This window comes from Amphibalanus amphitrite, unplaced genomic scaffold (genome assembly GCF_019059575.1).
Source record: "Amphibalanus amphitrite isolate SeventyFive unplaced genomic scaffold, NRLGWU_Aamphi_draft 000186F_arrow, whole genome shotgun sequence".
Taxonomy (NCBI): domain Eukaryota; kingdom Metazoa; phylum Arthropoda; class Thecostraca; order Balanomorpha; family Balanidae; genus Amphibalanus; species Amphibalanus amphitrite.
The window spans coordinates 721,296-748,082 of record NW_024881681.1 but is presented as its reverse complement, the minus strand read 5'-3'; the positions used below and the strand labels follow the sequence as shown (position 1 = coordinate 748,082).

Genomic DNA, 26,787 nt, shown 5'->3' with positions numbered 1-26,787 from the left:
TCCAGGTCAGGTCAATGGCCCAAAAGTCGGGAAAATCGGGGCCTGTTAGAACGTCGTAAAGTGTGGCTGCTGTGTTTTTTTTTCGGGGTGCTGATCACGATCATGTTAGTTTTGAGCACAGATGACGTTTTCATGCATTTAAGCCAGGTCGGGTCAGGTCAGGTCAGGCCAACCAGTAGGGGTCCCGCCGGGTATTCGTGGTACGTGTCAACCGCCTCTATCAGCTTCGTAACATGTTACGAAGGCACCAAAACTACTTCGTAAATGTTCAAATGGCTGCTAACTAAATTCGAAATCAGCTCCAAAAACTAGGTCTAGCCTAGAAACAAGTAAAACTCGAAAAAGTGGACCAAGGTCATCAAAGGTCAATGACCTGACCTGACCTTCAGGTGACCTTGACATCCACCCTAATGCATGGGAGCAAAATCAAGCGGGAACTAGTTTGAAGTTGTGGGGGCAAGGGTCATGGCTGCGGCGGAGACCGGTTCCGGGGACAAAACCAAGGTACCTCAAATTAAATTTTCTCCTCGGATTTAGGCCACTTCATTTCGCAAAATGTCGAATAACGTAGGTAATCAAATAGATTTGAAAAAAAAACGTAAAAAAATTAAAATAAGTGCGGACTTCATCTCTGCGCGTCGAAGGGAGCATTCAAATGCATTAGCCCTTTAAAATTCAAAAACTGCAGACTTTGAAAATACAAATTTCCCGGATTAAAACATTTCTCTTTGTGAGTACCCAAATTGGCAATTGCAAGCTACCGACCCCAATGTGGCTATCTCAACTCAAAACTAATGTTAGATGGGATGATCACTTTATTGGAAATGAGAGGAACGCCACCATATCAGAGCTACTAAATATGAATTTTTACGCTAAGTAAATTTCGTCGGCTCACCTATTTTTGCCTTCATTCCATTTTATCCAGCCGTGGAGGGGAGGGCAACTTGGGTCCCAAAAACAAAAGTACCCCATTTTTTATTTTCGCATTGGGCCGCTTTATTTTGAAAATTACCAATTATTATTACTTTTTAAAGGTTAAACAAAAACAAAATATTTAGCGAAAATATTCAGTTAAGTTGTCCACGCCTTCAAGTTGTGGGGGCGTTGACCCCACAGCCTTCAAGTTGTGGGGGCAGCATGTCCCCATTGCCCCCACGGTTCCCGCGTCCATGTCAAATCACATACTTGAACGCTTGAAACCACGAAAAGACTACAAAGGCGCGGCTAATGCGAGCCGACCGACATAGACATACGTCGAATCGCGATTTCGGCCAAACATTGTCTCGGAAAATAGTCACAGGTCAAAGGTTATTTGGGTCATGGTCATGCAATTTTCAGGGTAGGTGTAAAATTGATCAACGCAAGGTGAAAGTTTCGTCGCGATCCGTGCATCAACCTCCTGTGCCGGCGAGGGTTAAAGCGCACATTAGCGGTTTTTACGACGGCCATCAGGTACACGTTTGGTGTAGATTAGGCGCACATTTTGTGAGGATTTCGTTCAAATTAGGTTCAGTGTATTTCTCAGAAGCTATCAGCTAGGGTTGCACTAATTGCTTATATACCTGCCCTTTCATATCATCAGACATTGTCATCGATTTAAAACCGTGAAATAAATTAATTATATAAAAATATTTGCTATCAAAGAGATTAGGTGCAGATTTGGTGAGAATTAGTAGGTGCATTCACCAGATAGCCCGTCGTGAAAACAACTATTGTTAGTACTTACGTACTAACAGTAGCTACGTGCTAACAATAAGCTATTGTTACCTTAACCCGCGAGTTGCTGGGGGGGGGGGCGTTAAACGCCCCCACTTTTTCGCCGGGCCATAGCATAAAAACGGCGCGCCGCAGGCGCGCCAAATTTTGGGTACCTGTAGGGAATTGATTGAAGCTTATTGTGACAAAGTTTCAAAAAAATCGGTCGGAAAATTTTTGAGTTATCGAGGTTTTAGTGACGTCATGATTTCTGAGTTTTCGACCAAAAACGGCATATGTTCAAAAAATCATATAAAATCACAGAATAGACATACAGACATGCCGTAAACGCCATTAGACTGCCAATACCATGTACAATCAAATGGCTATCTTCGATTATTGATTATTGTTCCACATTTTCCAAAATCTTGAACTGAATCTTGGCAATTTCTCGTGACTTCTTCACGACCATGATACATGCATTTCTTAAATTGAACTTTTTTAACCAAACACGTACACATATGATAAATTGAATGTCACCATCGTGTTCTACGCCCCAAATTACCCATAAAACATGTGTCACAGGCTACGAATATCAGTTTTTATTTTCGGGGATATGTGCCTGCCCGGTTGACCTGACCTTGACCCTGACCTATGCTTCGACTGACCCCTACATGGAGCTGACACTCTTGTAGGCCTTATATGATGGATTGTGCACCGTTTTGACAGAGTTTATGACGAGAGGCGCCCATTGCGAAGTCCTGAAGTCCATGCTACTGAAAGCCGGATTTCAGGTGTTTGACCTGACCTTGACCCGACCTGTGACCTCAAAATTCAACTTTGAAGTACTCATCTGAAGCGTCTCGTCGCGTTCTTTCGTTTGCCGCCTCGGGCGTTTCGCTGCGCCTATTGGTTCTCGAGTTATCGGCTGGGGGCGTTTAACGCCCCCCCCCCCCCCCAGCAAACGGTGGGTGGCGAAATACCCCAGCAACTGCCGGGTTAATACTATTTGGGATCTTGATTTGCACGTTCGCACGTGCAGGACTCACCATGCGCTTTATGCGCACTAACGCGCTCGTTTCTTCAACACCCAAAGGCTTGCAGTGACAGATAACTGCCGTGCTGTTTCAGCGGGCGACCCGGACAACTGTGTTTGCCAGGAGAGGTTCACGCGCTGCGAAAGCAGCTGCTGGCAAAATGAAGGCGCTGACTCATTTCTCGCATACGACGATGCAAAAGCGCTCTGTGAGAGCCGCGGAGCCGAGCTAGCCCTTCCGACCTCAACTGTCGAGAATGAGTGTGCTGTTTGTGTCTCTGTCGGCAAGCTTGGCGGCTGGATTGACCTCCGTGGCACCACGACGCTGGATTCGTTCGTCACTTCTGACGGCTCGGCTCCAGCCTACACCAACTGGGCTTCAGAGCAGACCTACCTTGAAGGCTGCGAACCGTATGGCTGTGATAACTGTGTGTACGTTAGTGAAATGGATGGCAAATGGTATGTGTACCGGTGCGATTTTCGCTTTCCCGCCCTCTGTCAAAGTCGGACCTGCTGTGCCACGTGTACCTGTTGATCGGGGAGATTGTTTGGCCGGAATTTGATGCTTAGGTATGCATTCTTTAGCCCAAGCAGCCCTTGCATCAGTGAAGCCATCAGGTACTTACTGACTGAGGCCGGGGATGGTGGAAAATACAGACCATTTCCTAAGATGAATGTGTATCCCGTGTTCACTGTTCAGTGATCTAATCAAGTTGTTGTCTCAACAAGTGATGCGTTGTTATATATTTTGTTCAATGCCTAAATGAAACAACAATGTTATTGAACGCTGCGGGAGGAGGACGCTAAGTGTGCTCAGTGGCAGCTCTTTTTAGAATAATGCGGCTGTCACATCAACAATTGTGAATTCGATGTTTTTTTAACGAAATAAAGTCCACCTTTTGGACGGTGCCGGGGAGCATTTATCCATGCGGCACCCTGTGGATCGGTCAGTGGGTCGTATCTGATGAGTGATGCGTGATGGATATGTATATTACTCGTACAGCCCGTTTGAAAACACGACCAAAGGCCAGCTTTAGCAACAGATCAATTATGTGAAAACATGCCACCGTATTTGTTCACATCAACGTTTTTATTCTCGCGTGACAGGCGGAATTCGGGTGCCCGTAGTCGAAAAAAAGAACAAATCACGGAAGCCGGCCTTCTTTCCGTTGGTAAAACTGGCCTCAGGATTATAACTACCAGGCTAGTAATCTGAATAAGCGTAGTAATATGTAGGATTTCGAAATCAATGTTTTCTTCTTGTGACGGTAAGAATATCTGACGGGTGAGGAATGTTTCCGGCAATCAGCTCTCAAGAACCGGTTACTTACGCGGAACGCAGATCGAATGTGTCAGGTGCATTCCATACGTGATGGTGTGTGCTGTCACGGCTGCAGGAGTCTTTACGTGTCGTTTGTTGCTTCAGTTAGCAGTGTGATGTCGGGTGCCAGCCGAGTCCGCGGTGGCCTGGCGCGGCGCCGTCTCCTGCATCCGCCGGCCACCTCCGATCTGCAGCGGACTGCCCCCGCCAGTCACTGCCCATCGATAGTGTATCGGAGCAGCTTCGCCGGTCTGAGCGTCTCGGGTGGCACCTCGACCGCCATTGCCCCGGCAGCGTGATGTCATTACCCGCTAATGAGCTACTCCTGACGTCATTATTTGGGGATAGCGCGACCGAAAGCGGGCGGAAGTATGTAAGGCCTCTTGAAACGCAATACGCCTCCGCCAACCAAGTATATGACTAGCATTCAACTGCTCAAACGAAATAAGGCACCCCCACGTAGTGCAGCGGGAGTAGAAGAATGCAGCTGATGCAAACGTGTAAAAGCCCATAGCGGGGCCATTTTCGGTGAGCCATTTTCACTTGTTCATTGGACCATTTCCCGATTATTGGACGGGACAGGAGGACAAAGTTTCCACAGTGCACAGAGAATAGCATAGACTGTATTAGGCCGCGCTGCAGTGGCTCAATTTGTCCGGTCGCCATAGTACGGGAGTGTCCCGGCGTGCCTGCAGTCGCAGCCGTCTGGGACACCCAACCTCTCAAACGGTCGTCCCGCGGAGGTACATATATCTTCTGTATGCAGCGTGTGTTTGGTGGGACAGCCGTCAACTCGGAGCGGGGGAGTGTGGTAAAGGATGCTGGGGCCGCGGAGGTAGGTATATCTATTATCTTCTGTATGCAGAGTGTGTATGGTGGGGCAGCCGTCAACTCGGAGCGGGGGAGTGTGGTAAAGAATGCTGGGGCCGCGGAGGTAGGTATATCTATTATCTTCTGTATGCAGCGTGTGTATGGCGGGGCAGCCGTCAACTCGGAGCGGGGGAGTGTGATAAAGGAGGCTGGGGCCGCGGAGGTATATCTTCTGTATGCAGCGTGTGTGTGTATGGTGGGGCAACCGTCAACTCGGAGCGGGGGAGTGTGGTAAAGGATGCTGGGAAGGTCAGAGAAGACAGATGCAATGAAATACATGAATTTGTGAATACCGGCAGTCGTGATTTGGACGATACGTTATTCTATCCAAACAGGGATGGGTCAGTCCCAGTGAGTCACTTGTCAGCCCGGTGATTGCGTCTCTTACTGAATATCCCGCCATGATATCCGCCTTTCTAACTTTACTGACGCCGCACTGCAAGCACAGAGAACACCCCAAGACTGTCAGAAAGGCTCGTCCAATCAAGAGTTGCGTTTTATGCTTAAAACGCTGATAGCGTAGTCATGTGTACATTTTCAGTATAAAAACAGACATTTTGTTTACTTTCCATTAATTTACAGTCCGGAAGCGTCGAGTAAATTATCTAGCAATTTATATCATCATGTCGTGTCATCGAGCTCACTGAACACTGCATTTACAGTCTGTCGTTTAGCACAAAAATATGACATACGACAACATTTTAAATAAAATATATCTCGTATTATTGAATGCCACGGCTCGACTTAAATTATTGTGCAATCAAAAACTGACGTTGATAGCCAATAGTCTCTCATTCGGGTAATTATTTCGTGCTCCTGGAGTCTCCAATAAACGACATTTTCTGCGCCTGTACGCTATGATCCCGACGCACTTACCTAAATGCCCACTTGTTTGTGGTTGTCGGGTGAAACGAAAAATAAATAAAATATAACACACAGCTACGAGCTTCCCTAGCTAGCCAAGATACTATTCGTGCATTTCGTTGGAGTTACGCTCGCGATCCAGCCTCAAACGCGACACTGCTCAGTCCAGCTTCGGCTGGCGTACCTACATACTTTGCATAATGCAAAGTAGACATTAGGCCCCGTCATATTTTATAAAGTTTTTGGAAGACCAGCTCCCCTGGTGTTTTCCCATTGCTTGTTGGCCCAATATGAAGTGTGCAAAATTTCAGCTTCCTAGCTCAACGTTTGCATCTGCCTCAACGGCCTCAAAGTTTGCCTCGTAGGGCATAATGGAGACTGCAATGCCGGTGTTAGCTGCATTCTCCCGGCAGCGGCGTTCCTTGGCACAATATCGCCACGGATCAACTGCTGCCCCAGCAAGAGATGAACAAAACTAATCTTTGCCTTCGCCCCCCCCCCACACACACACGCCCCTCCCCCTCCTCATCCCCCCGCCCCGATTTTTTGTGCATCGTTTGATTTTCACGCATTGTTCACGATCATTTTCTGTTTTTTTCATAATGCCTAAATGCTGATTGAGACAAATATCACGTCGGTTTAAGATAGTAGGTCTATCTTAAACATGCATGTGCGTATATTGATATCGACTCAATACTGCGGCGGCGGCAATCTGATAACTACGAACGACAGCAGCAGCCAGAGACCAAGACGGCGGGCACGGCACTGGTGACGGTGACGGGCACTGGTGTCACTTACTATGGTCCAGCCTGTGTGTCCGGTGTCGTGGCCTACCTACAGCAAGAAGGTTTTCTTGCGCGGCTTTTTGGAAAACTCCTGCAGTGCGGTCTGGGAGTGAACTCCACAGTTTTCAAAATTTAAGTCATTTATTTCCATGCAGCTACGTTATATGAAGGCGCCTTCATGGCCCAAAGGGGGCGCCCCAAGTTTAAAGGTACAGGACAATGGACTTGAATTGAATGCCCGCGTATGCTGGATACGGCTCTGCTCTGGAGGCTGAGGGGCGCCAGGTTTTTTCTTCAATCGGGCGCCAAATCACCTGTGATCTTCATGGGGCGCCTGTTAAGCTTTGCAGATGCGTCCGTGGTGTTGACAAGTGTGCCGAGTGCCCTGCCCCCCGGAATGGGCGTCATCGTTCAGAGGGGCGCCGGATGTTCTTGAGGGGGTGACAATGATATTAAAATGGGGGCGCAAGATGTTCTGGAGGGGCGCCAGTGATATCTACTGGTGCGGCGGATGCTCTGAGAGGGACGCTAGCGATAATGAATGGGGCGCCCACTCGCCCTTGAATTTCAATGGGGTGTCTGATACGTTTTAGAGACATGTCGGTGGTGTTGAATGGCGTACCGAGTGATCAAGAGCGGGCAACATTTTTTTCGGAAGGGGCACGTCATATAGGTACTCTGAATGATGCGAGCATAATACTGACAGGGGCGATGTCGGGATCTGAAAGGGCACCACAGGGATTCATGTTATTAAGTATGCAATCCACTACCATGTTGCTTGCGTCAGAGGTTTGTGTTGGGCGCAGGTGCACGGGTCGTGGGTATTGATAGTGCTAAAGCGCGCCTTACATATAGCGTTATCAGGGCGCTCGGCACACTAGCCAATACCACGGACGAATCTGCAAAGCGTAAAAAGCGCCCCTTTGAAGATCACAGGCGATTGGGCGTCCTATCGAGAAAAAAAAACATGACGCCCCTCACCCTCCAGAGCAGAGCCGTATTCAGCATTCGCGGGCATTCAGGTCAAGCCCATTGTCCTGTACCTTTAAATTTGCCCCCCCCCCCCTTTGGACGTTAAAGGCGCCCTCATATTATGTGGTTGCATGGAAAGAAATGACTTGAGTTTTGAATAGTGCGGAGTTCACTCCTAGACCGCACTGCAGGAGTTTTCCAAAAAGCCGCGCAAGAAAACCTTCTTGCTGTAGGTAGGCCACGACACCGGACACACAGGCTGGACCATAGTAAGTGACACCGGTGCCCGTCACCGTCACCAGTGCCGTGCCCGCCGTCTTGGTCTCTGGCTGCTGCTGTCGTTCGTAATTATCAGTTTGCCGTCGCCGCAGTATTGAGTCGATATTGATATACGCACATGCATGTTTAAGATAGGTACTATCTTAAACCGACGTGATATTTGTCTCAATCAGCATTTATGCATTATGAAAAAAAAAAACAAAGTGATCGTGAACAATGTGTGAAAATCAAACGATGCACAAAAAAATCGGGGCGGGGGGGGGGGTAAGGAGGGGGAGGGGTGTGTGGGGGGGGGGGCGAAGGCAAACATTAGTTTTGTTCATCTCTTGCTTGGGCAGCAGTTGATCCGTGGCGATATTGTGCCAAGGAACGCCGCTGCCGGGAGAATGCAGCTAACACCGGCATTGCAGTCTCCATTATGCCCTATGAGCCAAACTTCGAGGCTGTTGAGGCAGATGCAAACGTTGAGCTAGGAAGCTGAAATTTTGCACACTTCTTGTTGGGCCAACAAGCAATGGGAAAACACCAGGGGAGCTGGTCTTCCAAAAACTTTATAAAATATGACGGGGCCTAGTAGACATATGTGTGTGGTCGAGCGAGCTGCCTATGTTGTTAATCATTCATGGAGGCGGTTCTATGACTGGATCGCGAGATCCACCAAATATGGGATTTTACGTCTTGTGTCAGCTCATCCTGAGAGGTCACTGACCTGGCGGCGATGGGTCAGTGATATCGAATGGTCACTGGGTTCAGCATTACAGAGTGACCGATTTAGTGACCAGTTTGATGTTCTCAGTGCCTGTATGCCCGCCAAACAGACGGTCACAAAATAATCCACTATGTTTGGCAGTGGACCACGGCCAAACATAGTGAGAGTGACCCACTGTCTGCTGGGTCATCTAAGTAGCCGACTCAGTCAATAGGTCATCCTACACATGGCCATTGAGTCACTGGGCTGGTCACTGGGTCATTTATATGACCCAGTCAACATGTCACCCTACACAGGGTCACTATGTCCCTGGGCCGGTCACTGGGTCATTCAACCGACTCAGGTCAGATGGTCTTTGAGTCGACCACGAATCACTAACCACAACTCACGGCACGGCTCACGCCAGCCCGCTATTTTAGCACCATGGAGTCGCAACTAGGTTTACAGGTCATCGGCCTGGCGAACTCGTCACCTGACGTCGCGGCGTCCCTAGCGCTCTCCTGGCCACGGAGCCGCTACTACCGCTGTGTGTACCGTTGGATGCTGACCAAACCCTCCGCCCACAGCGCGTGTGGCGGTCAGCGGCGGTCAGCGCGGCGGCCGCGGCCGGCAGATGCGCAGCGCCGGCCCGGCGGACGGCGGCTCAGAGCTGCGGCGCTGCGGTGGGGATGCGCGCGCCAGGTGGTGAACTGCAGAGTGACGGAGCGCGAGGAGAGGGGGCGAGGCTGCTGCAGCGGTAGCTGAACGGAGTCAGTTGGCCCCACGTGGTCAGAGTGTGAGGTGGAAGCTCGGAGAGGGTGGATCTCAGCGGACCTGCTGCTGGTAAATCGGAGACAAGTTGAAGCTCAAGTGTTCTCGGATTCCTGAAACATCAACAACCCTTGCACTGAGACCTCTAAAGCGAACTCCTGTTGTGGCGCCGGGTACCTGTAATATTCGGCTGGAACTACCAGAGAGACCGCCACAAAATCCGGCCAGCATGCGGCGCGTGCTGGTGCTGTTGTCCCTGCTGCTGACGTCCAGTTGTCTGCCAGCCGATCCACTGACGTCAGAAGGCTCCGGTCATGACGTCACGCTGGGTGAGGTCGACGTGTTGTCTCCGGAGCCGGATGACGTGGAAGAAGCCGGGGAGAGGGACGAGCTGCTGACCTCGCTGGCAGACCTACTGGAGAGGATGCAGACGCTGAGGCCCAAGTCTCCTGGTGAGCTGAAACCAGGCCCGGGTCTGGATCCAGAACTGGGGCCTGGATCGGAGTCGCAGCCGGAGTCGGGAGCAGGGATTGGGACGGGACAGGAGCGGGAGGCTGAGCCCAAGCAGGAGCTGAAAACGGAACCGGAAAATGTCGCATCAGATGAAGCAGATGAAGACGCGGAACAGGAAGAGAGCCAAGCAGATCCGGACACCAACGAGTCGGAAGAGGTCCCGACTCAGAGTGAAGAGCAGGAACAGCCAGGGACTGAGAGGCCTGACATAGAAACCACCACAGTGTTAACCGTACAGCTGCTGGACGTGCCAGTGGAATCAGAACCAGGAGTACCAGCGGCTGTGGACTCGGAACCCGCGGAACCGCAGTCCGAGGAGCCCGAGCCCGCGCAGCTGGAGACGGTCACGCCGGAGAAAGAATCTGCCCAGCCCGTGGTGCCTCAGCCCGACGTGTCCGAAGACGAGGTGCCCACAATTCGCGAGCCGGAGTCGATCGACGAGTCTCCGGAGTCGATCGACGAGTCTCCGGAGGAGATCGACGAGTCTCCGGAGTCGATCGAAGAGTCTCTGGAGTCGATCGGCGAGTCTCCGGAGTCGATCGACGAGTCTCCGGAGGAGATCGACGTGCCGCTGGGGCAGAACGAGGTGCCCCTGCCGTCTCCGGCCAGAACTCCCGTCCAGGAGCCGCTCATCATCGCTGAGGTATGGGCAGCTAATGCCATAATCTCGTATTTAGAGGCCTCCTATACACCGGACCAGGTAAACAGGACAGACTTGCAAAGATGATTGATTGTGCCTTTCGCCTATTTTTTCCTTTTTTGACGATTTTTGTGATAAACGGTCAGTCAACTTTTCAATAACATGACATCTAGAACATCTTCATTTAGGTAGCATGTCACACGAACACACGTTATTGTTCCCTTATTTTTTGCCCCTCATTACCTACTTTTAGGATTATATCGGTACTGCGTTTCAAGCTGATAGCAATGCGCGCGCCTGAGAGACAAACTGTACCGCAATACATGCGCCGTAAAATAGGCTGTGCCGCACTACACTAACTGAAATGTTGAAGATACGCAAAAGACGTCGTCACGGTCAAAGTCGATGTAGATTATAATTGAGGTGGAAGGTAGGTGGGTATCAGTAGCGGCGGAACGCCTTCAATTAAAGGGGGGCTGCCGACTTTTGGTCCCATTCTTCCCATGCAACGCCCATAGGGCTAATGTTAAAATGCCAAAATCAAAGGGGGGCACGCTGCCCCGGTGCCCCCCCCCCCCGCCCCCGTTTCGCCGCCGGCGCCTATGGTACTATGGTAGGAATATACCATATAAAGAATGTTTGATAGTGAGGCATATGATTAAAGGGCGCCTCAATAAAAAAGTGAAGCTTTTATTTCTAAGCTTTAAGTGTCGTTAACTTGATTATCAAATAGGTATTTAGAGAATTATCATTAAGTATTAACCTTCAATGTACTTTTTAACTTTGAATCGCCGTAAACCTCACATTTTCGATAGGTACAGCTCAGGCCTCAGAGTATTGTTGCTTTACCATGCCGTCACGTCGCCGCTGTGTTTCGCCGGTTTTCTCAGACGGCGGCGTGCGTGGGCTGCGTGACGCCGATCCTGCAAGATGGCGCCGACCTGCGCCGGGTCTCCAATATGGCCGCCAAACTGCTCGAGGAGGAGCTCGACTCGCAGCACACCTTCCGCGTTATGGAGGTGTACCGCGCCAGCAAACAGGTACGGACGGTGCTCACACGAGTGGCCGCTATCGTAAGTGGTGGCCTGAACAGCGGGACGGCTGAGGCTCGTTCGACATCAGAGTTTAGATTTGCCTACGTTTGCCGAAACATTTGGATAGTTCACTCAAATCCAAACGGACCGACGTTGACCGCACCATCCCGTCCGCAGGTTGTGAACGGTATCAAGTACTTCCTCACACTGGAGGTGGCACCGACCTCGTGCGAGCGGCCGCTGACGCCATTCACGCTGTGCTTCGTCGCGAGCGACGCCGAGAGGCTGCTGTACGCCGTCGAGCTGCTGCATCAGCCGCACCGGGCCAACACGGAGCTGCTGCACCTGAGAAAGGTGAGCTGTCCGCCGCGACTCAGCTTCAGACGACCGGAGTCCGGAGGAGACGGTGCACTGTTCTTTTGTCATATTTTAGCATGATGACGGCGCAATTGACACTTCGCTGTCTAATACCTAGCAGGAATGTGCCGGAACACTTTCTAACCGTGATCTAAATGGCTCAAAACCATGCCACCAATATCCTGCAGATGATAAACATCCTAACCACGACGTAGATGAATCAGTCTCAGTTACAGCGAGTATCGGATATTTGCTAAACAAACGTCCTGGCCGACTGCCGATCGGCTATGTCGGTATGCCGTTTGATTTGACGTCCCGAGCGCTGGGCCTGATCGGCGCGCCACGGCGCAGTGAGTTGGGTTGGAAGCGTATTGGAAGGCGCCCGACATTCCGCGGCCGGTTCTGACTGATGAGTAAATACTCGTAGTGGTTTGCCCCAAATATGCAGCTAACTGCAAATGCAGATGTGTTCGAAAACTTTTTAAATACTAATACAGATTCTTAAACATATTGTTTCCTCCGACATTCACTCACTTCGTTCTGGTTGAATAATTGGACGTTTCGGTGTCTGATGCGGCTGCCGCTTGCCTGCACTCGCTGACCATCGTTGTGCATGGTTCACTGACCGTCACCGGTAGCATCAGCTCACTGACACTGACCAATGGTCACTGACACTGACCAATGGTCACTGACACTGACCAATTGTCGCTGACAGCTGAGGCCGCTAACTGCTGATCGCTAACCACTGACTATTGACAATCAACCACTGGTCCGTAACCCTGGGAAGGGGACCTTAGTCCTGTAGCTGTAACTTTGATGGAATATTAGTATCTCTGCGCTGACCACTCCCTGTCCTGCCACGGCAGCTGGATCGCTCTGAGATCGCCGGCTTCGGCGGCCTGTTCGCGGCCGCCACCGCCGAGCCGGCCACCGAGGCGACACCTCACAGAAAGGCCGCCCCGATCGCGCCCGGCGACAGCCTGCTCGACATTCTGATGGGCCTCGACTCGGTCATCAGCAAACAGCGAGAGCGGGAGGAGGCCGAGGGGGCCGCCGAGCCGGCGCCGCCCGCGCCTCCGGCCGACCGGCAGGGGCCGCCGCCGCTGCAGATGGACCCGCCCGGGCCGCCGGCCGCGCGGCCCGGCCCTCCGCCTCTGCTGCAGGCGGCGCGACCCGACCCTCCGCCTCTGCAGGCGGACCCGGCCCTGCAGACGGAGCCCGCCCTGTCTGCCGACTGGCAGGCGGAGATACAGCAGCGTCACAGCGCCAGCCAGCAGTCGCTGAGGGTGCAGGCGCTGCTGCGCGAGGCGGGCTGGCCGGGCGTCGGAGTGGCGCCCCGCCGCCGAACGCGGCCGGACAGCGGCCACACACAGGAGGAGGGAGAGGAGACGCGCTGCCGGGAGGGGCGGCAGTACAGCACGCCTCATGGTAAGTCATAGTAGGAACGCACGAAATGACATCGACATTCATAAGACATTCACCAGTTGTAGTCTAGCTACTAGTGGTACGTCAATAACTGTCTAAACAAGTCTGCGAGCAGCGCAACATCCTGTCCTGTCCATGGGTTAGGGTATAGCCAAACACAAGTGTAGCCGAATCACCAGCACACCATTCTGTTTTCAGTGCCGCTGAACGTGGCCCATCCGCGCGTTCAGAAGATCCTGCACAAGTTTCTGGAGCGGCAGGAGAGTGTTGGTTCTAACCGTCTGGTCATAACGGACATTCAGTCGGCCACGCAGCAGGTACAGTACAGTATGTACAGTACCCTATTAACCCCACATATCAAACATAAATACCTGGGTGGTTCCGCCCGTGAAGTAAAACATCCACCGGCTGTTGATCAGCCACACATGAGAGGAGCGGTATATACTAACCCGATTGACCTGGGAGCGGCTCCCGTCCATTTTCACGGTCATTTTAATTTCAGTACATTCACTTGTCACTACGCTTGTTCCACTACCCACATAACACTCGGACAAATGAACATCAATTATTTTTAAATAAACAATCAAAGTAAGAAACCGGAACGTTCGTCTTTCAATAACAATAAAGCATTCGTGTATAATAACTACTCACCATCAACGCTTTGCATTAACTACACTCTTTTTGCAGACAATCTCGGAGACCAACTACCGGTTCGACTTTGTGCTGGGCGTATCGGAGTGTCCGACCAACAGCACCGCTCACCGGTACTCCTGCTCTGCCACCAGCGCTCACCCTCTCTCCAACTGCCGGGTAAGTTACCACCAGCGCCCACCCTCTCTCCAACTGCCGGGTAAGTTACCATCGGCGCCCACCCTCTGTCCAACTGCCGGGTAATTTACCACCCTCTCGCCAACTGCCGGGTAATTGACCTTTAGCGCCCACCCTCTGTCCAACTGCCGGGTAATTTACCACCGGCGCCCACCCTCTGTTCAACTGCCGGGTAATTTACCTCCATGGCCCACCAACTGCCGGGAAATTTACCTCCAGCGCCCACCAACTGCCGGGTAATTTACAACCGGCGCCCACCAAGTGCCGGGTAATTTACAACCGGCGCCCACCAACTGCCGGGTAATTTACAGCCAGCGCCCACCAACTGCCGGGTATTTACCTCCAGCGCCCACCAACTGCCGGGTAATTTACCTCCAGCGCCCACCAACTGCCGGGTAACAACTGCCAACTGCCGGGTGATGTATTGTGAACGTTTTTTTCTATGCACTGTCAACATTAAAAGTCCTCAAGATCTTACTGTCAGGCAATGAAACCAGTTTCTCGTAAACTGCCGGATAATAAAGGCTAATGATAATAAAGGATATAAAATAATAAAGGATAATAATTAATACCTGTCTATAAGCACCGGGAGAAATGACCGAGCTATTGTTCCGTTGCTGCCTAATCTAACTAGTGACACTGACTATTGTGTGGATTTCACAGGTGCGCGCCCGTCACCGTCCCGGGAAGCCACTGCAGTTCAACACGGTCAGCTGTACGACCGCCATGACCCCGCAGTGTGCCAACGGGCACTGCCAGGTCACCGAGATCCACCCCTATGCTCCGCTCTACGTGCGGCCGCCGCAAGGTGCGACACCCATGCTTGGGTTGGGGGAGGGTCATTCGGAAATGGTTATCATGGGATGGATGGGGCTTCTGACATCCAAATATAGCCTGGAAATGGGCGATTGTGGAGGTCTTGCGCAGCTGCTTTGCTTGTATGCATTGGAGAACGTCTTTTTAGATCACGTAACGAATCTGTTCTGCGGTCAGATGCTCTTGTGTAATTCTGTGTTCATGAGTGAGTCCAATTTCTTACCTTTTCAGCTACCGTTGAGGTTGATATTCACGATCCGACGTATCAGCAGCTTGTGCAGCATGTTCAGAGTGAGGTGAACAGAAGGTCACGCAGACCGCTCCTCAAGAAGTTTGTCAAGACTCTGAACGCTACGAAAGTCTCGGTGAGCTCTGGATTTCGAATATCACTCGCCATTAGATGTGAATGTGAACACTTTACTAATGAACAGATGATTTGAAGAGGTCGTTTCGAGTTGGAGCATTTATGGCCAGTCGACAGTTAAGTCCTCCGAGCTATAAGGTAGCTGCCTGGTATCTGACAGATAAGTCAATAGACGTTCAGTAGTGCTATTAGCCAAAACTGCTTGGTGCCCAACTACGTTTTACCTTCCCGGTCACCATCTCTCTAATACGCTCACCATCCCCTCTCCTCCCGCAGTACAACCTGGAGGAATCGTCTGAGATCATTGACCAGGAGCTGTACTCCCTCACTCTGCGGTTTGCCGAGACGGGCTGCGCGCGCACTGACGACCCAGACCTGCGGGAGAGCTGCCTGCAGGGGTGGCAGCCGGCGGCGGGCGCCGCCTCCTCCTCCGGCGGTCACCCGAGCTCGGTGTGTGACGTGCGGGTCTCCAGCCTGGGCTGGGCAGACCGGATGCGGGTGCTGGACCTGTTCTGTGAGACCGAGCTGGCCCCCGAGGCCGCCTGAGGTGGCGGTGGCGCCGGGACGTTGTGGACGGTGGTTGGTAGGACTCTGTGCGGCTTGATGAGAGATGAGAGTGACAGCGAGCGACTGTCAGACAATGAACAAATGGAGAGTGTATCAGAGAACTCTGGGAGATGGGAGTCGTCCGTGGGTGAGGGTTTGTGGCATTTGTGAACAGTGAACAATGTCATGTCTGGTGGCTGAGTAAGCACCAACAGCGGGGGAGCGGTGACGTGGAACTTGAGAATGGTCCAAGAACGGCTGGGGAGCACTGGTGAATCAAAGTGACAGAGAGACTAGCCGGAAGTGACCAGAAGACAATTGAAAGTGACCGGAAGTCACCCAGCAGCTGCGATCTGGAGACAAATGATCGCCCGAACTGTAGAAGGCGTCGGGCACGGGTTTAGCGGCCGGCCGGTACAACTACATACATTGGTCGGGAATGTACTGACTGATGACCAGTGTACTGCTATCTGATGCCCTCTACCCGAGAGACAGCTAAAACCCGGACCCATGATAACTCAGCAGTCAGCATGCACCAGGTAGTGCAGAGGTAATACATCATATGTGGACGTTACCAAATAGAGGTAAAGCTACAGAGGTTTTACATTGTGCCGCGACATGTCCCTGATATGCTATAGGTACTACTGTTTTGCCTGGCAATGGACTTGGTAGAGTTACAATAACAGAAAAGTGAGTGTTTAGCTGGCGAGCTGTGTTTGTGCTCGTAAATGTTTGACTAATTCCACCGTAACACTGTACAAATACGCAGATGTGAATGATGGCATTTTGCATGGCATTTTAGTAAATAAGCCTGCCGCTCGTCCGTTGCAGTAACCGCATGTAAGCTCTTTAGGTTATATAGTTTTATATAAGCACAGTTGTGTCCTACTTTGAGATCAGGTATACATAGTAATAAATGAATAGATTTGTTTTTCCAATTTATGTATTAAGATATAGTTCGTTTGTATGATTATCCAGTGCAGGGTTAGTTATCATATTATTTTTCACAGAACGACAGACACTCTCAGGCTGTGCCCAAACCCTCAGATTGCTCTGAACTGGATGGGGCCGCAGGATTTGGACGTGACGCGCCGAGTGTTGGTCCAAGACTGGTCGAAGACGATCACGTTGCATTCCTGCGGACAGGGCCAGCGAACCATCAAACCGATGAATATAAAAGGATGACATCCTGTCACAAAATAAGTACGATATTTGTAGAACTTAAAGTAGTCTTCTTTGGGTTGGTTTCCTATGGTTAATTATCCCAGTATTCAGCAAGTAACTACTATATAGTATAATGCTTCCGGGGAAGCGAAATTTATGTCGCATTTATGCCGTATTACTGACAATGTCATAAGGGAAGTAAAATTTAAAGTGACTACAATTGAACAATTTATCCAAACCAATACCTACAATAAGCTTGGTCCACCCACGGCATTGAAAAGTGCATGGCCGTCAAACAAAAATAAAAAGTAGCGTAAAATGACAGGGCATACTGACAGTCGTGCGCTGGACGGTGACATTCACGACATTTTTGACTGATAGTCAGCCTGATGCAATTCACATTTACCGCGCAGTCACCCTGAAGGGACCAAAAACATTGCATCAGCCTTGGCATCAGCGCTGTTGAGGCCCAATCCTATGGAAGGGGTACATGGGCTGATAAAATTCAAAGTTCTTTCATCAAAGGAAAATGAATAAACATTCATATAACTAGCAACTCACCACGGAGGCCTTCATAGGCCACAGCAGTTTGGCCAGCGTCAGAGTAAGTCGGTAATTTGTTCCGGCGACGACCTGAAAAGTGAACAAGAAACTTCTCTCTAGTCGGTGCCTTTGTAGGTGCTTTGACGGGTTCACAAACGTGCCCACCTATTTCGTTCGCTGCCCTGTCCAATCGTAACAAAGAGAGGCGGGGAAGGGCATTTTACGTTATCCCTCTAACTCGAACACTGCATTCTTAGCACCCCTCATACAGTTTTACAGAGATGCAAAAGCGGTCCGAAAAGCTGGGCGCAATATATCATCGCCCCACTCACCTGAGTCTCAGCCTTGTCGACCGTCTCCAGTAAGAAGTACCCGTGGTGCGCGATTTCACTCTGCAGGTGCGGCTCAGCAAACCGAGCCATTTCTTGGACGTCGTCTCGGTCCACGGGGACTGAGATGTAGCCACCGGGCACTGGTGGGTCATTGGTGTGCACCCACGCCGCCTGCAACAGCCGCCGGTAGCCGGTAGGGGCCGGGCAGACAGCGAGTCGGGACAGGGCGGGCAACCGTTCGCCACAGGCAGAGTCGAGACGGGCGGCCATTAGATGGATACGACTTGACAGAGAGCCATTATATAGCGAGTCAAGACGGGCAGCAACTATACAGCGAGTTGAGACAGACGGGCATTTGGCGGCGAGTCGAGACAAGACAAACGGCCATTATATAGAGTCGAGACAGACGGACATAACAATACATAACCCAACATTAGCTAGAGTCGAGATAGACGGTCATTAGACAGAGTCGAGATAGACGGCCATATTTAGATAGAGAGTCGATACAGACGGCCATTAGATAGAGAGTCGATACAGACGGCCATTAGAAAGTCGAGACAGACGGCCATTAGATAGAGAGTCGATACAGACGGCCATTAGATAGAGAGTCGATACAGACGGCCATTAGATCTAGAGTCGAGATAGACGGCCATTAGATAGAGTCGAGATAGACGGCCATTGGATAGAGTCGATACAGACGGCAATTAGAGAGTCGAGATTAGACGGTCATTAGACAGAGTCGAGATAGACGGCCATTAATTAGAGTAGAGACAGACGGCCATTAGAAAGTCGAGACAGACGGCCGTTAGGTAGAGAGTCAAGACAGACGGCCATTAGATCTAGACAGCAAAGTTGACTAGTTGACACAGAGTCACGGAGTGGTAACAGACACTGCAGCAGTCGATATCACAGGTGCCTGGCATCTAATTATCTTTTCATACACGTTAACTATATGCATTTTACCTACGTGCTTGTCAGCTTACCTGAAGAACAATCGTCAATATCAAAAGCTTCATTTTAAAGACCCTGTGAAACGCAAAACACGTTAAACTTGCTAAACATTCTGAAATGATACACCTACCCAAGCAACATAAAAATGTTAGTACACTTATGAGTTTCTAGTTTCTACGATGTGGTATGAGGTGGATCTCGACACATTTTTTGTCGTTGCTATGATAAGACCCGTAAATTATTGCCATGACAATGTTTTGAGCAAATACCTATTCGAGCCCTTGTGTTATTTTCCCCAGACACATTATCTTGCATTACAAACCGTGGAGTCAACCTACCACCAAGCTTGCATAAAAGTCTCACCCGATAGGTACGGGAGCGTGCTCCTTCCTCTCTCGACAACAAGGGTCGGGATAACTGCGACGAAAAGACATTTCACACGATAAATATCGGTGGCGAAGGGTCGACTGCTGTCATGGACTGACACGGTTGGCAGCTGTTTGACATTTAGAGTTTTTCAAAGCATCGGAGCCTCACTTCACTTACCTACTTCTCACCTCACGTTTGCCTGTAATGTGCCAGCTATCCGCCATGTCAGAGCGATCGGTGGATATGAAATATATAGGCATGCAAAAGAGCCTGGTTGAAGTGGTCTTCAACGGCATTCATCAATAGGAGTACCTATTGTCAGACTCAGGCACCAGTTTACTCCTGAGTCATTCCCGTGTCTGCCACCGATTGGCCACCACTTACACGAGAAACGAGCAGGTGTCGATTCACTGCGCAGTCACACACACCGGGTTCTCAAGGGACCGAGCCGAGCGTCCCAGCTACGTGCAGATGACCGGTGACGCAGGAGTTCGGTGCCACCTGCAGTCGTCGCGAACTTTCCTAGGGAGTGCACTGGTTCCCAAGGAGACAAGCACAGCTGTCTTTAAAATGGCGTCGTCTGTGGAGACTCGCTTGCGTAACTCCTTTAGCCATTGGGCGAGGGTATCGACTATCGAGATCGACGGCACAATAGCTTCTGCGCATAAGACGACCTCTCATTGGAAGAATTGAAAAACACAGATGGAACCTTAGTTTGCATAAACTGGGCTATTGGTTGACAGTTCATGTTTGGACGGTAAAAGCGATGGTGGATGGTTCACCTAAGCGCACTACGCACTACCAATCAAGCCAGTCCGGTTATCAAATTACCATGTCCAGAGTCGATGTCCCGTCGCACATTGATCCTTGCAAACGAACGAGGAACCTTATCATACCGTACGGTCCAAGAAATACTGGCGAAGAAAGTAAATATATGTATTTCCCTGATCAAAAAGGCATTAAAATCCAGGGTTACAATCCTCGATCTTACCAGTTAAACGCAAAAATGCTACATGCAGTAATACTTAAGTAATTGCCCAATGGAAAACAGATGTCAACCTTGAATTTACATTTTACAATCAGTGAAACGACATGGTTCACGGAAATGTACTGAAATATTATGTAGCTTGTTAAGTAGAACGTAAGTAGCACGAGAAACTAACTTCTTGTTGACAACGAAAACAACAAACCAGGCCATTTTGGGAGCACCACGTTGTGACGTATAAATACAGGTATTCAAAGACTAGACTCTCTGCTTGCAAGACCTGCTACTTGCTCTATATGAAAACCAGTTCACGCGACTTTGCGCTTAGTTCAATGCACACCGTATATAATGGAAGGTACAAATACGAAAGTCATGATGCAGAATACGGCCCATACGTTAGAAGGCAGTCGGTTGGCTCGCGTGTTTCGCCCGCACCGGCAGATGGCAGCACCGAGCAGCCGATCCGACCGTGCTCCCAGCTGAATGGAGCCTGGGACGGCCGAGCAGACCGGGCCGGAGCGGGACAATGCCAGCGGGACCCGTCTGCCGGCACCCGTCTTCAGCAGTCACTAGTACTGGACCTCGCCACACGACTTGGAGGTGACCTCCCGCTTCCCGGTCCACGGCTGGTCGTACACAACCACCGTGCATTGCTGGAACGGAACGATTCGTAGTTAAATACCTCGCTATGTATCTGTAGTTAAAACATGACTAGGCATTGCTGTAACGGACCAACACGTAGTCATGGCCCACAGCTGTGGACGCAGCACACAGGAAAACATGCTTTATCGATGGTCAACTTCAATCAGGGGGATGTCGTCCCGGTTCTCCCCATGTGTTATTCGCCAATCAGCTTAACACTACCAGTGACGTCACTGGTGGATCACCAATCGGGGCCGGCGGCCGGCCGGGCCCGTAGGAGGCCAAACGCAGACGTTTTCAGAAAAGCGTAAGCCGTATAGATACAGTCGTGGATGGAGTTTTGCTGGGATTCGGCTCTCCAAGAGTGGGTCAGCGGACTAGGACCAGGATAAAGGTCATAGTGAACCGGCATCTGATAAAATCCGCTCACGGCTTAGCAGCCGGCCGACTTCGACCCTTCGCCCTCGTAAAATACAAAAGCTTGCCGGTTATCAATCCACCTGCATCTCCTCATCTGCTTACTGCCTATATCGACCACTTACTGCAGCCGTTTTGGAGCGGCTCACGGCCGATAACACACCGGGCGTGCGCTAGCCGCCGGTGCTAAGCGCTAACCATTGAGTGCGCGTGGCCGACTGATGGCGCTGGCCCCCGGCACCGACACCGGCGCGCCGCGGCGCCGTGGGGGGGGGGGGGGATTGCTAGAGCCGGAATTGGGATAGAAGCGGGTATGGGATTGGGATGGAAACTCAGCGAGACTAAGGGATTGTGTTGTGCCTTCGGTAGGCCCCCAAAAATCTCCGGTGTAGTGCCCTCAGGGCCGCCAGTTATGAAGCCTTTGGAGGCACTGGTGTGGGCCCTCAGAGGCATTGGTGCGGGGTCCCGGAGGTGCCGCTGTGGGCCCTCTGAGGTGCTAGTGTGTGGCCCTCAGAGGCGCCGGTGAGGGTCCTCACAGTTGCCATTGTGGGCCCTCAGAGACACTGCAGTGTGGGGTCATCACAGTTGGGTGTGGGACCCTTAGAGCTGCTGGCTCGAACCCTTTATAAGCCGACAGGGGCTCTCAGAGACCGACAAAGGGCCCTTAAGAGGTCTACGGTATCTTCAGGAGCCCTGTGGAGTCATCAGAGACCAGCAAGGTACTCTCAGACGCCGGTGAGGGCCCTCAGAGTCGTCGGTGCGGGGCCCTCAAAAGTCACCGGTGAGTGGCCGTCCGATGCGAAGGTCCCGTCTTAGGCCGTCAGAGGCTCCGGCGTTGAGCCCTCAGAGCAGCCGATATATGGCCTTAAGAAGCACTGGTTTGGGCCTTTGGAACTTCATTCAGGGGTGTCGGTTGAACTCAGAGGTGGCAGTGTGGGGCCCTCAGCTGGGCATCGCTTTGGGGCTTTCACAGCCGCCGGTGAGGGCCCTCGCAGGCGCCATTGTGGGGGCCTTCAACCATTGGTTTAGGGGGTCATCACAGGCGTGTGTGGAACCCTTAGAGCTGCTGGTCCCTGATAGGCCGGTAAGGGCCCTCAGAGGCCGGCAAGTAGCCCTCAGAGGTCGCCAATGGGCCCTGAGAGGCCGGCAAGGGGCCCTCAAATGCAGACAAGGAACAATAAAAAGCCGGTGTGTGGCTCTTATGGAGAGAAGTGTGGCTATTGTGTGGCTATTCGGAGCACAAGGTGTTCCTTCCAGCCCTGTGGGGCCCTTCTGAGTCGAAAATGCCAGCGTGGACCCTCAGCCGCCAATTGGCGTCGCAGGGCCCCTCGGGCCCGAGAGGCCCCCTGATCCGATGGGGGCACGTGCCCCCTGCCCCCCTCCGGGTGCAGATAGAGAATGCAATCGGCGGTGCGGGACACAACGATTGCAATCGTTCCTTCTCCCGTCGCGAGGTCGCCTGCATCCGACCCATATATCCCAAGATTGTCAACCCTGGGGCTCGGGTCGGCAATGTATCGGCAAGGAAATCAGCTTTAGGTGGGTAAAAAAGTTATTAAGAGTCATTAGTTGTGGTTACGTTCAGTAATAGCAACGATAAAGTGCCAAATGTACCCGACGTACGGCTTGGAGCCGGGCGCCGCGCGGTATCCACCAGTGACGTCACGCTAATGCTTAGCGACCGGTCCATTGGAAATTGCGGGATGATTCTACCTCTCTTATACGGCCTTGACTTCAATATACTAAATTACTTCACTTACCCAAACATAGCCCATTGAATGATTGCTCAAGATGTGAAGATGTCGAATAAACGCAATTGTAAGACGAATTAACAAATAGTGAATGAAAACGTGAGAAGCTTAATAAACCGATCTACAGCATGGCTCCATATTGTTCTCACAAATACAAACCGATTACCCAAACAATCCAACACAAACAAAGCCGCTATTCGGCGAGTGAGCGCCGGGGCCGGGAACACCACGTCCGTACGCTGGTGCCGGGGGGGGGGGGCGTACCACTTTGCCGGCGGGCGAGGCGGTTTGGTGTTCGCAGTCCTCCTGGGTGGCCGCCGCCTTGTCGCTGGTCGTCTGCTCCAAGGTCATGGTGATACGGTAGTTCATGCCGCTCACCACCTGCCGACAATTACGGAGGCCACGGGAGATGCGGAACGTCAGCCAGATGGTTAGGTAGTAATCAAATTACCAGTTTAATGGAACGTCTTCAGAATAAATCATCTCATTATTAACACAATCAAATTATCTGTGCTTAAGGAGAACCGTAATAGCTGTATCAAATATTACGGTTGCGATAAATCACATCTGTTTTCGATCTTTTCTCCTGACTTTGCAAGAATTTAGTTAGCATTGATTGGTAGGTGACGTACAGCCCACCGCTAAAGTAATGTAGGGTTTTACCAATCTGAACGATTGGCTTTGACTGGCGATTGTTTAATGCGGAGTGATCGAAAAGAAGATGTCAATAGCTAAAGTTGCAGCTGCAAGGGTGACGATACATATAAGCTACATTCAAAGTGTCATTGTAGTCTGGCTGATCGTTACTAAGCTTCAGAAGCAGAACATACCCATGACTGAAACCCTACATTACTTCTGCTGTGGACCGTACATCACGCAGAAAAGTGTCCCACTAACCAACCAACCCATGTAGCCGTCAGAGTCTAAATCATCACTCACCTGCGCCTCCACATCGTCGATGGAGCTCAGCTTGAAGAAGTTGCTGTGGTTGATCTCCCCCTGCACGTGAGGCACGGCAAAGAGCGCCATCGTCTTCACCTGTTCATCGTCCACGGGCTTCTTGGACCATCCTCCTGCCAGCTGAGCCATGGTGCACAACGCCTGATGGAGGAGGGGGTGGGCCGGTCAGAGGAGGGACAAGGGACGCCACGGGACGGGACGGAACGTTTAACGGCACGGCAGGGGAAGACCAGTGAGACAGCACGGCAAGGAAGGTTAAAGGCACGGCATCGGGCGGGGGCCGAACGGAACACGGCGTGGCGAGACTGGATCGGCACAGCACGGGAAAGGAAGGAAGAGGATGATTGGGGAACTACGGAAATTGCATCCGCGTGCCTAAACGCAGATCTTGAAGTCGAAAGAAATGGTGTAAAGGAAAAAACTGCTGAAAAGCAAAAGCATACGATGAATCAGCACCGGCTGCACCGGGTGATATTTCAGGTAGGAAAGATGTCAAAGTGTGTTTCTTGACGATGAAATGCCTTTTCACCAATTCCCCAATCCATCACGTCCGGTGTTAGGTCGCACCTATCACCCACGAAACCAGCTCGCGCCACGTGCACAAGTGACCGTTCCCCGGTGCACTGCGCAGTGCGGCCGCCATTGCAGCCACCCGGGCCTCCCAGTGACTCGTCGATGACTCATTGACGGCACGAGTGACTCGTCAGTCCCCGGGTGACCCGAGTCTGCGTCCTGCATCCCGTGATCGAGCCGCGACCGCTTCCTGTGCTCACCATACCGCAAACAGAGCTGCACACAATGGCTGGCGATCTGCCGAGAGCGAGCGGCAGTGTTTACGTAAAGAGCCCCGCAAACTACGGGTGTACTGTACTCGTATAATGTATGTATGGGCCGACCAGTGCCGTCGCAAGAATACCAACTAAATGTCCTCAGCCTGGTAAAATAATGTGACCTTTGAGAAGGCCACCTTGTATTTACACGCGTTTCCAGTTCAAGCAGGACCTCACAAAGCGCCAGTGAATAAGTAGTCCCAGGTGGCGCCACTGACGGTAACACCTTGCCAACTTTTTTACACTAGTGCCACGCCGCGTCCTTCTCACCGGCACTCGTCAGTCGTTGGCGTCTCTCCTTGGTCTCTCCGTTCGTCTCACCACCTGTTTGACCAGCTTCACCACCTGAAGTAATCTCGCTCCGTGACGGCTCAGAAGAGCCCACAGCGCCGGTAGCAATGGGTGGCCGTCTGGGACAGTGCTTGTTAATTTCGACTGTCCACACAACGTTTCATTGAATGTGCAGTATGTTTGGCAGCTCAAGAAATGGAAACTTCTTCTAATGCCGATGCAGGCAAATATAGCAGTGCATATAGTTAGAAACAGTTTTTACCCTGGCCGTGACAGAGTTTGCTCTCACCAACAACGAAACAAACTGAAACCGCTAGCCGCTAACAGCTAGCCCCACCCAAACAAAAACAAAAGGCGCAGCAGAAAAAAAAACAAAACATCATACCTGACTTCGCCTAACGCCACACTCTCCCCACAAGCTCACACCGTGTGACAGTCCGCTACTCACTCGTCTCAGTCGGTACAGGACTGCTCACTCCCCCGGCACCTCTCCACGCACTGACTGGCGCGCCGGCCGGCCGACTCCGCCCTCTGCCCGCCGACTCTCGTCACCCACCCACTCTGCCCACGCCGGCCGGCGCCGACGGAAGTGTACGGAGCGATAGCGATAGGACCACCCGGATAACAGGCGGGCGAGGCTGCCGAAAACGCCGGCTCAGGTGCCGCCGAGTGGCGCTCCTGCGCTATCAGTCACTAGGCATTGTAGCTACCTCGTAATTTACGTCCAAAAATGTGCGTATCTCTTGAGAAGGTCAAATTGTAAATCTTGCAAGAAAAGTGGAGTTCAGGTAATCAATCAATGAAAAAGAGCACCTAATATTGCGCCTGCCATGGTACGCTGTACATAGATTTGGAAGTGTAAGTGAACAGACTCGGTAATCGGGCCCATGACGAGATATTCCGCTAGCCAGTGACGCATACCGTATGTCACCAGCGACACCGATACGGCGGGTCGGGTTACCGTGCCAGCGTAGCTACTAACCAATGGCGCGGCTGAGCCACCATACAGCAGTACCTCAAGTCTCAACGTGCATTGCGGAAACTGGGGAGACAATTTGGGGGTTAAGGTAGGTACAGCCATACTTCTGTGAAGAACATGCTGATCCGGGAGCCCAGGTGACCGTGCATGCACTTATTGGTGATTTTACGAGCATAGCGAAGAAGCATAGCGGACAACGTAGCAACAGAGGATCAGACGCAACTGCCGGGGCGGCAAGAAGAAGCCGTTTACAACATGGACATGCTCAGCTGGGAGTCGTTCACTTTTAGTTGAACAAATGCGAGTGCAACAGGAAGAAGGAAACTTACCTGCAGGGTCACAACAAACACAACGGTCTTCATGATTTTGTTAGTTATTTCGGAGCACCTGCAAAGCAGAACACGCTGTGAACTGGTGACGTTTGACGCGTGAACCAGGAGAATCACATGCAGATCATGCATAATAACGTATGTGCAAACATGCCGTGAATAATACTTTTCTGAGTTGATGTTAGTCACAGGCGGGTGGGCCAAAACAACAGTGGGTGCGTTTCGTACTGCATGACACTCAAATGTGATGGGAGTGGTACGATGAACCTCAGGGAGATTATATGTAGCTTGACATACCCTGCCGCATGTCAAGTGCAAACATGCACACTTGATATACTGAAACCGATAAGAGCACAAGTGCCATCGATGTGTGCAAGAGTTCCGAAGAAAAAAAATGCATAACGAGCAAAAATAACGGTAAAATATGAATCAAAGCAATG

General features: G+C 51.3%; 3 protein-coding genes across 5 annotated transcripts in view; 1 reads left to right on the top strand and 2 right to left on the bottom strand.

The window, feature by feature from the left end:
- LOC122384331 (retinitis pigmentosa 1-like 1 protein) overlaps positions 1-16,737 on the top strand; it is a 34,577-nt gene extending 17,840 nt beyond the window's left edge. Inside the window, exons 2-10 of the mRNA XM_043371653.1 lie at positions 9,098-10,437; positions 11,325-11,474; positions 11,646-11,822; positions 12,692-13,253; positions 13,449-13,567; positions 13,938-14,060; positions 14,742-14,886; positions 15,126-15,259; positions 15,535-16,737. Of these exons, the coding sequence (XP_043227588.1) occupies positions 9,511-10,437; positions 11,325-11,474; positions 11,646-11,822; positions 12,692-13,253; positions 13,449-13,567; positions 13,938-14,060; positions 14,742-14,886; positions 15,126-15,259; positions 15,535-15,804 (2,607 nt within the window). The 5' untranslated portion in view covers positions 9,098-9,510 and the 3' untranslated portion in view covers positions 15,805-16,737. The remainder of the gene's footprint in view (positions 1-9,097; positions 10,438-11,324; positions 11,475-11,645; positions 11,823-12,691; positions 13,254-13,448; positions 13,568-13,937; positions 14,061-14,741; positions 14,887-15,125; positions 15,260-15,534) is intronic.
- LOC122384334 (L-cystatin-like) lies at positions 16,054-19,946 on the bottom strand. 3 transcript variants are annotated; one of them, XM_043371656.1, is made up of 5 exons: positions 19,158-19,303; positions 18,827-18,869; positions 17,844-18,014; positions 17,530-17,601; positions 16,054-16,940 (listed from the first exon to the last, which is right to left on the bottom strand). In XM_043371656.1, exons 1-5 carry the CDS (start codon positions 19,226-19,228, stop codon positions 16,848-16,850), a joined length of 450 nt encoding a protein of 149 aa, XP_043227591.1. In that variant the 5' UTR covers positions 19,229-19,303; the 3' UTR covers positions 16,054-16,847. The 3 variants fall into 3 exon arrangements, with proteins under 3 accessions (XP_043227591.1, XP_043227590.1, XP_043227592.1); XM_043371655.1 differs by lacking the exon at positions 19,158-19,303 and adding an exon at positions 19,341-19,946 and having other exon boundaries at positions 16,730-16,940; XM_043371657.1 differs by lacking the exon at positions 19,158-19,303 and adding an exon at positions 19,064-19,109 and having other exon boundaries at positions 16,730-16,940.
- Positions 19,947-20,082: 136 nt separating this feature from the next.
- The window catches only part of LOC122384336 (cystatin-1-like), a 32,747-nt gene continuing 26,042 nt past the window's right edge, over positions 20,083-26,787 (bottom strand). The window contains exons 2-5 of the mRNA XM_043371660.1: positions 26,348-26,405; positions 23,898-24,059; positions 23,223-23,339; positions 20,083-20,801 (exon numbers count right to left, since the gene is read on the bottom strand). Coding sequence (XP_043227595.1) covers positions 20,718-20,801; positions 23,223-23,339; positions 23,898-24,059; positions 26,348-26,380 — 396 coding nt within the window. The 5' untranslated portion in view covers positions 26,381-26,405 and the 3' untranslated portion in view covers positions 20,083-20,717. The remainder of the gene's footprint in view (positions 20,802-23,222; positions 23,340-23,897; positions 24,060-26,347; positions 26,406-26,787) is intronic.